Here is a 13,857-nt window from a genome sequence, read left to right as displayed (position 1 = left end):
ATATTTTGGTTCATATGTCTTCACAAAATAGTTCACAAAACTGCTAAATATGCCGTTGAATTTTTCACTTCGAAAAACATGTATAAATAGACCTGTATTCAATCAGTTTATTCATTTGCTAATTTCACAGGAAGTTAGCATAAAATCTGAACTTCTCGTGGCACATGGTGCATACGGTCTGTCTATTTTCTGTCGCAAAAGTTACATTTTTACAACGTACTCGAGGCTAATTACAGACTACAGATGCACCGAGACCGAGTAATAGTACAAGTACTTACATGTGGGTACTCGCCAATACCGAGTACCGATACGAGTACTTCTCTGTGCCAAAAGACCCTCGTTAACAGCCAGCTGGAGGGTGTGAGCAACACACAGCAGGCTGGGGCGTCCCGCATACGAGGCGGTGCGCCGCGACCGGCTCTAGGTCGGCTTGGAAAGGCTCGGGGCGAAGGTGCACCGTGACGGGGCTCCCTGCTCCCGGTGCGACTGTCAACCGGGGCGGACTGTCCTAAGTGCGCCCCAACCCCTTTGTGCCACGGCCCACGTAAAAGGCGCCAAGGGTCTGTGGCGTTGTCGACAACCAACCCAATTCGTCTGGAAACACGGACCAAGGAGTCTGATGCACGCGCTACTCAGAGGGTGCAAGCAAAACCCCGTGGCGCAATGAAAGTGAGGGCCGGCGTGCAGCGGCTGAGGTGGGATCCCTGCCCAGCGGGGTTGGGCGCACCAACGGCCTGTCTCGCCCACACTGTCGGGGAGGTGGAGCGTGAGGCCCCGAAAGATGGTGACGAGAGATTAACGTCACACTGCTGTAAAGTGGTATCGGTGTCGTTGTATCGGAGCGGTTTTGTACAAGTACGAATACATGAGCACAGTATCTGACCAGGTACCCGATGCCGGTATCGGTGCATCCCTATTACAGACCGAAAAAAACGTAAGGAGGAGTTAATTTTTTTAGTTTTGCGGAATTAATAAATTTCCGGTTGACTCATGTACGTACACAGTGCTATGATGAAACGAGGTGTAAATGGTATGATAGTGTATGAATGTCTCCACTTCTAATTAAGAAGTTACAGGCTCATGTTAACTTATATAAGAGTGATCCTACTATGTTTCACACGGTGAGATTTATAGATTATAAATTTGGGTAAAAGAGCGCTGAGTTGAAATTTGAGGATTGGTTTTGAAAGAGACATCACTGGATCGGCGCATCGGGGTAAAAACATGTGGAGTGACTAAACCCAGCTGTGACCGACATTTCTCAGTCTACTAGCCTGTGAGCGTCCACGCATCAATGAGTTTCCCTGCTTTCTCAGCTCCGACAGGAAATGCCTGGACTTCAGTGACTTGCTGCCTTGCACTGCACCGCTCACAGTCAACCTCCACCTTCCCCCTCGCCCTCTAACACTGCTCCCTAAAGTCATCAGTTTGAAGAAGAATACCGAATGCTGACTCAACGTAAACCCGACACAATGAAAGCTCTTACTCAGATCTTGATTGGCGGGAGCGTACCTCTGTCTTTCACCTGCACGCTCGGAGGAAAATAAACCAGTCGGGCCACAGCAGAGTGCCTTTCCCACCCTTAGGGAGTGTGAGCAAACACAGCACTGTTGCTACAGCGATCCTAATGGTAAACACTGCCAATCAGGTCAATGGCACAGATATCTATTTAATTTATTTTTTCGTGCCTCAGAACTGCTTACAAGGTCCATTCATTACGCTTCAGCCTGAGCAAACAGTGGTGCACAATAATCCACCTATGTTATTCATGTGACTCATTGAGCCGGCACAATCCATTCACACAGGCTCATACACACTCGCACACACACACACACACACACTAAAGTGCCTCAGGTGTCGGGAGAAAATAGCCCTTTTAAAACACACAATCAACAGGCTCCTACCTGCAATTTGGCGGCGGGTCCAAGGTTATCTCTGCTAGCTCTTTCTGGATTCTGAAACGAGAGGAAGATCTGTGTTATAATCACAGTCTCAAACACACACACACACAAAAAGAAAACACAGACAGTTATATAAATCCTACATGTAAAAATCAATCTGTAAGCGTATACACTGAATACCTCATTGATTTTCTAATGAGCTGCTGAGCACCGCGATTGAACACAGGAATGATTCCTGTCACGCAAGATCAACACGAGGATGCACGGCTGAATATTTGCCTTTTTTTTTTTTTTTTTTAAACTGCACGGGCATGAATTTGATATTGATGTCAAAAAGGGCATGTCGGAAAAATGAATCATATCACATAATTAATTTGGCTGCTGATCATGGTCCTGTCTCAGCCCTCCTCGTGCTTTCGGGGAGCTGTGAGGAGCGTTTCCACATAAAAAAGGGTTTAATGAATAGACCGTAGAGAGGTCAGATTTCTCCCTGGTTAAGTATTCATTACATAACAACTATGTTAGTGATTTGCCAACAAGGATCCTGTAGCCAGGTGTTAAACTTTACAATCACTCAGTCAGCTATAAATGCTGCTGTTAATCCTCTCAACCTCACTCCAGGTTTTTTTCCACATGGTGTTCTTGAAATATCTATATTTTAGAGCTGCGACAATTGGTCAACTAATCAGTTAATCAACAGAAGAAGTTTTCTACGACGGCGTATCAGAGCCATTTTTGGTAAAAAATTTAAATTACGGAGCCAGGGGAGGGAGGTAATATTCAGAGAAAAAACTCTGAGATCAAAGTCGTACATTTACGAGAAAAAAACTTGAGATTAATGTGGCAAATCTACGAGAGAAACCTTACACATTTGCAAGATTATAAAGTCATACATTTTCAAGAAAAAAGGTGTGATGAGGTTGATCCAAGCTTGCAAAGTGATGCGATGTGGTTCCTAAACCAAAATATGCCGCTATTTTTTATTACCACAATTTTGTACTCCACTATTTTCCGAGTTTTTTTCTCGTACATTTACGACTTTATAATCTCGCAAATTCTTTGTTTGAGTATTACTCCTCTCCCCCGGCTCCGTCATTTCTTTTTTTTTAACCTACAATGGCCCTTATATGCCGTCGTAGTTTTCAGCCTCTCAAATATGGAGATTTCCTTTTCTCTGTTTTATATCATATTAAAGTGTCAATTTATTTGCTTATTTGTATAGCCCAATATCACAAATCACAAATTTGCCCTCAGGGGGCTTTAAAGTGAATATCTTTGGGGTTTGGACTGACAAAACAAGATATTTAAAGACATCACCGAGGACTTTGAGAAACTGGGATGGACATTTTTCACTAATTTCTGACATTTTAAAGAACAAACAATTAATTGATTACTCTAGAATTTTTTTTATTAATTAAATCAGCAATGAAAATAATCATTAGTTTCCGTAGACTTTAAGTAAAAGTGCTTCTATGACCTAAAATATATTTTTTTCTTCTGGGTTTTTTAAGTTGGTTGAATATTATCATTCTGCTGCGGTGGTTAAAAACTACAACAAAAAGCATTGAATATGTGAAAGTTTGCATCTTATATTCCCAAATTTCCATCTTTTGGAATAATCTAAATTAAAATTCCATGATATTCCAGAGATACTGATATCTGGCATCTGATTTATGAGTTATACTCTTAAGTGCCGCCGCCGTTATTGTGGCGGCAGAGTTCAACTAAACACATTAACACTGACAGGTGAAGCGGAGACGTTTGGGTTAATCGCAGTCGGCAGCCAGTCGCTCCCCTCCGACAGGCAAAGATAGTCTGTGTGAATGTGCAAGTTATTCAGTCTCAAAGCACTCGTCTGAAATTAGTTATGACACAAGCTTTGGGAAAAAATAACATTAACATATCGCTTCTGCCCGACCTCCACAGTGAGGATGTGAAAGTGCTGCGTGGAGGAGCTAATTAAACCCAGCAGGAATTACTTGCTAGCTTAAGATTTAAATCATCAAAGCGCTTAAAAAGTGAAAACTACTGAGTGAAAACTATTCCAGCATATTGAGTCAACCCTAAACTGTAGAGTTTCATTTTCCTTCTCTAACTGTTAATGTGTTGTTTTAGACAAGGCATTAACCAGTTGAGAAAACAATCTCCCCCCCAGGGTCCACTTCCTCTTCAGTAGATGGAGTTTGCCCAGTTGTCATGGACTTGTATGTTCAATTTTCCTTTTTCTTTAAGCACTTCTCGTCCATGTTGTTTAAAAGCAACTGATCAAACGCCAACTCCTGATGAAAATCATGAGATATAATCAAAAGCCCCAGAACAGGTACTAAATTGAGGTACTAATTAGGGCTGTCAATCGATTAAAATAGTTAATTGCAAATGAATCGCACATTTTTTTATCCGTTCAAAATGCACCTTAAAGGGAGATTTGTCAAGTATTTAATACTCTTATCAACATAGCATGTCTGTAAAGAGGAGACTCGTGGGTACCCATAGAACATATCTTGAGGTCAGAGTTCAAGGGACTCCTTTGAAAATGGCCGTGCCAGTTTTTCCTCACCAAAATTTAGCGTAAGTTCGGAGCGTTATTTAACCTCCTTCACGACAAGCTAGTATGACATGGTTGGTACAAATGGATTCCTTATTTTTTATAGTTTCATATGATGTATCTTCACTCTAGCTTTAAAACTGAAACCCGCTACAACCTACGGAAGATCGATTGTGTTAATGCGTTAAAGAAATTAGTGGCGTTAAAACGAATTTGCGTTTACACGTTATTATCACGTTAACTTTGACAGCCCTGGTACTAACAGTTTGTTTTCTCAACGGCTGTTTCACAGGTTAAGAATGAACTTTAAAACTGAATAAATGAAATGTTCTGTTATTTCTCCGTCATCTCAGACTCCGGCAGTGCACAGTGTCTCAAAGTGCAGCTGCAGGCTACCAGTAAGATACTGTACACAGTGTCGTCTTTGAAGTGTTTTTTAACTTCGGATACATGCAAGTAGGCATGGGGCGGAGAGAAAAAGAAAACTGGTAAAATCGCAGATCCTGCTTTTGACTTGTAAGCTCAAAATCTAAAGCTTATTTAGATCGATTTTCGATTTAGAATTGAAATGGCGACACCCCATTTGTGTCCTTTTCCATTCCCCCTTGCGTCTTGTTTTCACATGCATCCCTGCTGTAGCTCAAAATGTTCAGGGATGCCATAAACACAACAAAACAAAACAATTGACTACTCTTATTGATCATGCAGTCAGTTCACTCAGCTGTTTGTTAGCTGGGACATAAAAATAATTTGCTTTTGCAAGCAAGAGGGAGAAGAAAGACAAGCAGTCGATGGTGACATGATATATTGTTTCAGCATCGACGTGGCAATGAATGGATGTGCAACAGTCACGCTGCAAAGCAATGTGAGGCTCATTTACATTACACTACAGCGGCTGGAATGAAGAGTCTTTTGTCAAACGTGTTATAAAGTGCTACCTTACTGTACAGTGCTGGAGAGAAAATCTACTCTATGTAATGTGTCTGCAGAAGAGTCGTAGGGGATTGTACTGACATGCTGCATCATTTATTTTTGAGGAAAACAGTATCTTATTTCTGTCAATCAGGCAAGGCAAAAGTCTCAAATGTAAAAATAGTTACTAATTATAAGTAAATTACTAATGATTTTTTCAAATATGACCTACTGGTTCCCCATGTTGAGATAGAATGAGTACTAACTATCAAGTTACAATTGTCTCGCCACTACAACCATGGCTTGGCAGCAACGAAACAAAATTGATTGTTCAGTGATGGATACCACCAATACTTCATCTTGGACAATGATGATGGAACTATCTATTAAAAATAATTTACAAGCCTAAAGGCCCTGTCATACCAAAAAGTGGCACAGCAAAGTTTGTCCATGCATCCTTGTAAAATAGCTGGTGCTAAAAGCTTGGTGAAGTGGTGACTACATGCAGGATTAATGCTTGCTTAATTAAGGCAGTAGGTAGTATATTTTTGGCATCATTGGGCAAAAATTCCATCATAACCTTTCAGCATATTGTAATTCAAGTGTTCTGAGAGATAACTAGACTTCTGCTCCTCCTCATGGCTCTGTTCTCAGGCTTTAGAAAATCTAGCCTGTGACGGGAGACTTTGACCAATCACAGGTCATTTCAGAGAGAGAGAGCGTTCCTATTGGCTGTGCTCCGGTCATGTGACCGTACACTACAAGATGATTCTGAAAACATTTGAAGCGAGAAATAGGCATTAACATAACATAATATTGATTCATATTTGATCAGCGCTGCCTAGTTTGACCATTTGGTCGGAGTTCGCGAGTGATTGACAGCTGGCTCTCATAGACGGCAGATCAGCTCTTACTGCTTGTTTTCCTCCGGTCTGTAAAATCTTGGAGATGCCGTTAGGAGCACCGGAGGACACAGAGGAACATGATTTTTTTCAGGTTACCTGTTTCATGTACTACTGTCACGATATAGCAACCGTTTTATAAAAATAACTTTCCTTAAATAATATTTGCTCCAATCTCGCCTACTTCAGCTTTAATGCTTGGTGACACAGTTTGCAGACACTGTGTCACTATACGACATTCCACCGCTGTAATGGCTGCCTCGCAAGGTAATTGGTGATTTGGGCAGACATGGAGGAGGAGAGTGAAGTTACCAGACATTTGCACACAGTAGTTTATTTTGACAATGTTTTGTCAGCTTTTTTAATTGAAAGATGAGTAAATCCTGCAGGAAAAGTCAAGTCTTTCTTTCTTTTGGTGTCCTCTAAAATACAAATTTGTGTGATTTTTATATTGTACTGACTGAAATCAGGCAGGTATTTATTTTTCTGCTGTTAACCTTAAAACCTGTCACACAGAAATTACTGTTCTCTGGAACCTTAAAGCTTACATTTTGAATGAATTTTAGTTTTACTGTTTACAAGTGTTGTTTCATGTGAAGCAGTTGTTTTTGTTTCTATGGAAGTTCCAAATAGAAGAAGAAAATAATCAAATGTGATGAAGTACAGTTACAGTATGGTTATTTTAAACCATTTCTTAATTGAATTTACAGAACAGTAACTGTGTCGTGATATAAACTGTTACTGTGATATACAATTACATATACCGTGAGGATTTTGGCCATATCGTCCACACCGTGTGTTGTGTGTTTGAAATATATGTTGTCTTGTGTACAAAAAAACTGTACAAAGTGCTCCCTTGTGCGAGGTTTTGTTGTATTCTGGGATAAAAAAGAAAACAGTAACTGAAGAATACAAGGCCAGCTACAGGAATGTAAGTACAAAAATGTCAATTACAACACTTCCCCATGAAAGAACTCCAGGAATGGAGGGAACATCAGAGGTTGGTTGATGATACATAACTAAGAGTATCCAAAGGGGGATTTTCCTTTTAACTCTCCTCGGTGAGGAAATGACTGCACACGACTCACTTGGGGAAGGAGGAGGGAAAAAAAGACATATATTTGCAAAGGAGCCTGTAATACAATCTCCACGGTTATGGAGTCATTCTCAGCTCGAGTGCGTGCTGTGTAATTTTATCTGCAGTATTTCCTGAGGTGGCACATTTTGACGGCTGAAGCTGGGGACCTGTTAGGGAGAGTGCTGCAATGAACAAGGCCGGGGAATCCAAAAGGGAAAAGAGCTGATTATACTGCGAGTTCCTCGTGCTCGTGCATTGCCTCTTTAACCAAACACTTGCTTTCTCTAATGTTCCACAGCTCATTGCATTTGATAATCCCTTGAGACACTGCGAGAAACTATTACATTCTGCATGCCTCGACAAATGCAAATAAGTCAATATCATCTGAGCCTAGTTTTTATGATGGAAAACACCAGCGTTGGCTTGTGTGTGTGGAGCAGCCGGTGATTTATTAGAGGAACTAGCACTGAAAAGCAACTAAATAACGCTGTGCCTGTCAACCTTCCTATAAAATGTTAACCCTCGAGCTCCTTATTTTTTATGTTGTGGCCAACTCTGGTGATAAGAAGTCATTTCTGTATTTATTTTCAAACTGTCTGCTGTGGCCACAGGATTTTTTTCCCCCAGGAAATATCTGGTGCAGAGTATAGCTACAAGAGCAACGGCAGAGGCTTTCATTAAAATAGATCCCAGGGAGTTATGATGACAGAGAGCCAGTAGCTAGCAGACTTCATACTGAGTAGATGGCTTGGATTTACTTGTATGCCACTGAAACAAACAATGACCAATTCATATTTTGGATGGCAGGGACAGAAGGGCACTTGTTTTTTTCCCCCCACATATGACACTTAAGATCTCACTAGCTTCAACCAAAATGCTTGTTGGATGGTCAAATGGTGTGTGCCTGTCCACACCTTTCCAAATTCAGAACTGGGATGCTGTGTCAGGTGATTTTTAGAGCTGCAACGATTAATTGATTAGTTGTCAACTATTAAATTAATCGCAAACTATTTTGATAATCGGTTTGAGTAATTTTTTAACAATAAAACTGTCAAAATTCTCTGATTGCAGCTTCTTAAATGTGAATATTTTCTGGTTTCTTTTACTCCTCTATTACAGTAAACTGGATATTTTTGAGTTGTGGACAAAACAAGACATTTGAGGACGTCATCTTGGACTTTGGGAAACACTGATTGACATTTTTAACCATTTTCTGACATTTTATAGACCAAACAACTAATTGATTAATCGAGAAAATAATCAATGGATTAATCTACAATGAAAATAATAGTTGCAGCCCTAGGGGATTTTTGTAATTTTCCGAATCTGATAATCTGGCAATCACACCCACTTCACACAGAGATTGACCTGGGACCTGTTCTTCAAATGTATATTAACTAATTCAGGCTAACAAGCAGATATCAGGGTAAACAAGTCCTGTTTATTCTCATCCAGCTAATTTGGCTCTTTGAAAGCAGTTTGAGGATTGATTTGTGAATCCTGGATGAAGTTATCTTGGGTAAAGAATATCGAATAGTCTATTTCTCTTCGGAATAGGGATGCACCGATATCGATACCAGTGTCGGGTATCGGGTCCGATACTATGCTCATGTACTCGTACTCGCAAAACGGCTCAGATACAACGGCACCAATACCACTTTACGGTGGTGCGCCCGACCCCGCTGGGCCGGGATCCCACCTCAGCCAGCGCGCGCCGGCCCTCACTTTCATTGCGCCATGGGGTTTTGCTTTCACCCTCTGACTCGCGCATGCGTTAGACACCTTGATCCGTGTTTCAAGATGGGCCAGGTGGATTGCCGACATCGCCGCAGACCCCTGGCGCCTTTTACATGTGCCGAGCCCCGATCTGGCAGCACGACACGGTTGGGGCGCACTGAGGACAGTCCGCCCTGAAAAAGTGGTATCGGTGCATCCCTACTTAGGAAGGTTCCTAATTGAGTGAAATAACCCGGAAGAATTAAGTGACTGAGCTGTTTGCATTCTCTAAATATTAAGGAAAAGTGCTTCAATGCTTCCTTTCTTACCTCCTTTAGCATAGGATACACTGGATCATCATTTATGAAAGGAAAACATAGGCACACAAACAAAGCGACGCATCATTTGGCCCTCAATAACATCCGCCGTCGCCGTTTAATTGTACATTATGGATAAATTGAAAGCTTCCCTCTTAGGGGGTGTGATTCTGTTTTGTAAAGGATTCCTTACTTGAATCGTCACTTGATTTGAGCCAGGGTTTAAATTCCTCTCTTAAGCTCTCTTTTTTCATTCTTTCACAACTATTTCTATCCCTTTACGTGTGAACATCCGAGTGCCACATGTTGTTCGCTGAGAGACCATTCTGAAAATATGTGTCCTTTTTCCCATATTAAAACGATATCTCACATCTCCCCCTTCTTCTGTTCTAGTATAATCCGGCCCTTAACTTACTGTCCAGTTAGCAACCAAGAGCACAAGTGGACAGTACCTCACCGAGCTTCCAGCAACACCTACGTCACAAAGACACCTTAGTGAGTTCTGCTGTACCACTTCATGGTGTGACTGGACACTTACAGTGCAGGTGGTCATGCTCCTTTGGTTACACTGGAGTGGCTCCACCCACCCTTCAATGTTTGATTATAAAATACTCCATGTACTGATTTGAAAATGAAGAGAAGTTGAATTATGCTCTGTTATTTTGGCGACATTGCTTCTAGCACTTGTAATAAGTGGCCCAGTGTAGAGAACAACGAGGTCTCTCTCAACAGCTCTGGTATCAGCATCAACACACGAGGTGAACTGGCTGCGCTGCTTGCCAGGCTTATTGCCCAATCAGATAACAACTGCTGTTGTCCCCCTGTGCCATCACCCCGTGATGTCCAATGCCAACCCGCTATGAGGTGGTTATAAACTGAGTCAATGCTGTGTTACATCAGGGGGACTGGACAAAAACACCAGGGGGGTGTTTAAAGTGAAAACGTCTGGCACTGGAGCTTTCTGGATGAAATTATGTGTTTAATCCCGACGGTGCACATCATTTATCAGCAGCCTTTAAGTCAATATGTTGGTGGAAAGAGCAGTGACATGTGTTAACACAACCGACTTCCAGACAGCTATCAGCACATAATGGTGCACGTTTTAGCATAATGAGCACATATTTAAACCTCTCTTTCAGTGCTCTCTTATAATGGATCAAACAGGACGCATAAAACGGTGTTCCTTCGCTGATGTAGACACCTGACAGCAAGACGTTCAATAAACCAAAAAAAAAAAAAATTCCTTGCTACCATTTAGGCTATGTTCACATTACAGGGCTAAATGCCCAAATCCGATTTTTTTGCCCAGATCCGAACTTTCTGCTTCAACAGCTCATATTCACGTTTGAACTGACCCATATCTGACATCAGTGTGAACGGATCTCTTCCCTGAAACGCCTCACATGTAACCAGTAACGTCACACACACGGGGGACTGTCGTACGACAGTCCATTGTTCCAAAAATACACACTAGAGTTGTTGGACTGCCAGACTCCTTTAACATATTGCTCAATTTAACAGATCTGGTTTCCCTGGCTGTTACACAGATGTTACTTCTAAATCATAACGTATGACTTTGTATGACTCCTAAAGAAAGACTTTTCATTTCGGTTGATATCTAACTCTAACAGCTCTTCTGTGAACTAAGTTAAAATAAACTAAAGTAAGATTTGTGACGTTACTGTTTGACATCCCGAAACACCGCCAGTCAGCGCCTCAACGCAATTTTTATAACGTGATTTCATTAAATCTGAATTCTGCTTTGCGGAACATGACGAATTTATCAGATGAACTGAGTAAACGGTGAAAAAGTCAGTTTGCTAAGTTAATTTACATTTTAAATGACGAGGCAAATAAAGGCTTCATCTGTTTCATACTGTCGGAACAAAACCTCTGTTAACATGTTGTTAAATTTAACGGAGCCAAGCTTACCGGTAAACATTTGTTCCTTCTAAAAGATCATTTATAATTTCATATGACTCATTAACAGACACTAACTCATTCGGTGAACATGATTTAATATAATTTGGGATTCATTATAGCTCCATAAACATGATGTTTCCCAGATGATGCTCATCTGCCTTAACGACGCAGTTTACGCAGCTGATTCTTTAAATCGGAGTTCTACTGAAAGAAACATGACGTCGAAGAACTCGGTCATATAGAAAACGTTTTTTTGTCAGGTAACAAATATTATCAGTGGCTGATTGACGCATTGCAGTTCAGTGGAGAGAAAGAGGTTCTTCTTCTTCTGTTGTTTCAACAGGCCGCACTGATACCGTATGGTGAGTGATCTGCAACTGTGCAGTGAAGTATAACGTGGAAAAACACACATGAATTCCAATATGACGGACACATTTGCTTGTAATGTGAACGTAGCCTTAGAGGCATATGTGTCTGATGGGGCCTTCTCAGGAAAATTCACAAGAAGTGATGCTTTTATGTCCAGTAGTTTGTGTGGGAGAATTAAATACAAGTCAGTGGCTGACTCGACAAAGAAAATAATGTCACCAACAAAAGAATCAAACCTCATTAGCACCGCAACTAAAGACTATTTTCATTATCGATGGATTTCTCAATTATATTTTAAATGAATCGATACAGGAATGGATTTCCCAAAGCGCAAGGTGACATTTTCAAATGTCTTGTTTTGCAGCACATCCTCACATTTGAGAAGCTGGAACCAGAGAATCTTTGATATTTCAGCTTGATATAAACTACTATTTATCACAATAGTATTGTTATTTTTTCTGTGGATAAACTAACAATTAATCAACTAATCAATTCAGCTGCTCTAAGCCTCATCCACAGAGAATGACAGCCTCCGCTGCTTTGATTGACAGATGATCTCGGAACACAACACAACAGTGAGTACCGAGCACCAAAGAAGAGATGAAAACAACATAAGTAAGTGACAGACGACCACTTGAACAGTGAAGCAGAGCCATCGAGGCATAGCGGACCCAGCTGAGGACACAAAGTAAGAGAGAGAAGCAGGGCAGCAGATCTACCTCTTGGCGCTGGTGGAGAGCTTGGCGGCGGTCTTGCTGGAGATCTTGGCCTCCTTCTTCTTGGGCTGGGTCTGGTCCCGCTGCTCGGGGCCCGGCTGCTCCGGAGGAGCCGCCTCCCTCTGCTCGGCGTCCGAGCTTCCCCCACTGGTGTTGGGGCTGTCGTCCGGCCTCGGCTGCACCTCACTGGACATGCTGACACTGCGCGCAGACACACACACACACACACGCAGCGTTATGCATATTGAACGCACAAAGACAGCTCCTTGAAAACAGCTGACGAAGACTCTGTGATGTGGTTGAAAGGCCCACAAAAAGCTGATAAGTAGACTTTGGGTTTGGATTGTTTTGGAAAACTACGAATTTCAAGTAAAGTCGCAATGATTACTCAATCGACAGAAAAATAATTGCCAACTATTTTCATAAAACGATTAATTATTTAAGTAATTTTCTAAGGCAAAAATGGCAGAAAATGCTGTTTTCAGCCTCTCAAATATGGAGATTTCCTGCTTTTCCTTGTTTTATATCATCTTAATCTGATCGTCTTTGGGTTTTGGACTGAAAAAACAAGACATTTAAAGACATCACCTTAGACTTTGAGAAACTGGGATGGACATTTTTCACTATATACTCCAAACGATTAATCTATTAATCTAGAAAACCATCGTTAGTTGCAGCCCTAATTCCAAGGTCAAGAATGAACCTTTCATGCCTAATTTAAGGATGATTTTGTGTTTAAAATGTCAGAAAATAGTGAAATGTCTCGTTTTGTCCGACCAACTGTCCAAAACCCAAAGATATTCAGTCAGCAAGGATACGAAACAGAGAAAAGTACTTGTTATAGTGAATGTTGGACATGAACCATAATGCCCCTACTTGGACTTCAGCTGCAGACCTTTGTTTAGTGTCATTTCTCATCTCTCTCCCCTCATTTCCTGTCATCTCTCTACTGTCCGCTCTCAAACAAAGGCGCAAAACGCCCCCCCATCCCCTAAAAACGCTAATTTTAACCTTAAGTCTAATATTCAGGGTTTATGGCAGACGTGTAGTCGTCTCCATCTGGGACATTCTGCAGTCAGGAATGTAAAAAATGTTGAATGAGACTTTGCCTGTAATATCATGCCCATATCTACTAATAGTTTCATCATTCTTTAGATAGTGTTGAGTTTCCTTCATGAATGAAGAAAAAGTATTCGTTAAATTTAGAGGTGCAACACATTATGAATTAAACGGCTGCTTATTTTCTTGATCAACTGTTCAGTCTACAAAACATCAGAGAATTGTGAAAAATGGCAATTTTTCCATTTGTTTAGTTTGTCTGACCAACAAAGACACAGAGGAAGCTGAGGGAAAGCAGACAATTCTCACATTTCAGAAGAGGTAGCCATAATGTTGCGTTAAATGCATGGGGGTGCAGTAATACTTTGTTAATGAGAAAGCCCCGGGCTACAGAGATCAAGAAGAAGGTTGTTGAATGT

The 13,857-nt window shown here is 41.2% G+C and overlaps 2 protein-coding genes across 2 annotated transcripts in view; both read right to left on the bottom strand.

Annotated features, from left to right (window-relative positions):
- Nucleotides 1–13,857, bottom strand: part of rpl15 (ribosomal protein L15) — a 332,935-nt gene that overhangs the window by 101,219 nt on the left and 217,859 nt on the right. The gene's annotated exons all lie outside the window — the stretch shown is intronic.
- The window catches only part of LOC141755043 (ubiquitin-conjugating enzyme E2 E2-like), a 74,922-nt gene that overhangs the window by 57,570 nt on the left and 3,495 nt on the right, over nucleotides 1–13,857 (bottom strand). Inside the window, exons 2-3 of the mRNA XM_074614603.1 lie at nucleotides 12,383–12,580; nucleotides 1,905–1,955 (exon numbers count right to left, since the gene is read on the bottom strand). Coding sequence (XP_074470704.1) covers nucleotides 1,905–1,955; nucleotides 12,383–12,573 — 242 coding nt within the window. The 5' untranslated portion in view covers nucleotides 12,574–12,580. The remainder of the gene's footprint in view (nucleotides 1–1,904; nucleotides 1,956–12,382; nucleotides 12,581–13,857) is intronic.

The sequence above is a fragment of the Sebastes fasciatus genome, chromosome 17 (assembly GCF_043250625.1).
Source record: "Sebastes fasciatus isolate fSebFas1 chromosome 17, fSebFas1.pri, whole genome shotgun sequence".
In the NCBI taxonomy this organism is placed as follows: domain Eukaryota; kingdom Metazoa; phylum Chordata; class Actinopteri; order Perciformes; family Sebastidae; genus Sebastes; species Sebastes fasciatus.
Note: the sequence above shows the minus strand (reverse complement) of the source record. Positions and strands in the feature narration are given on the sequence as shown.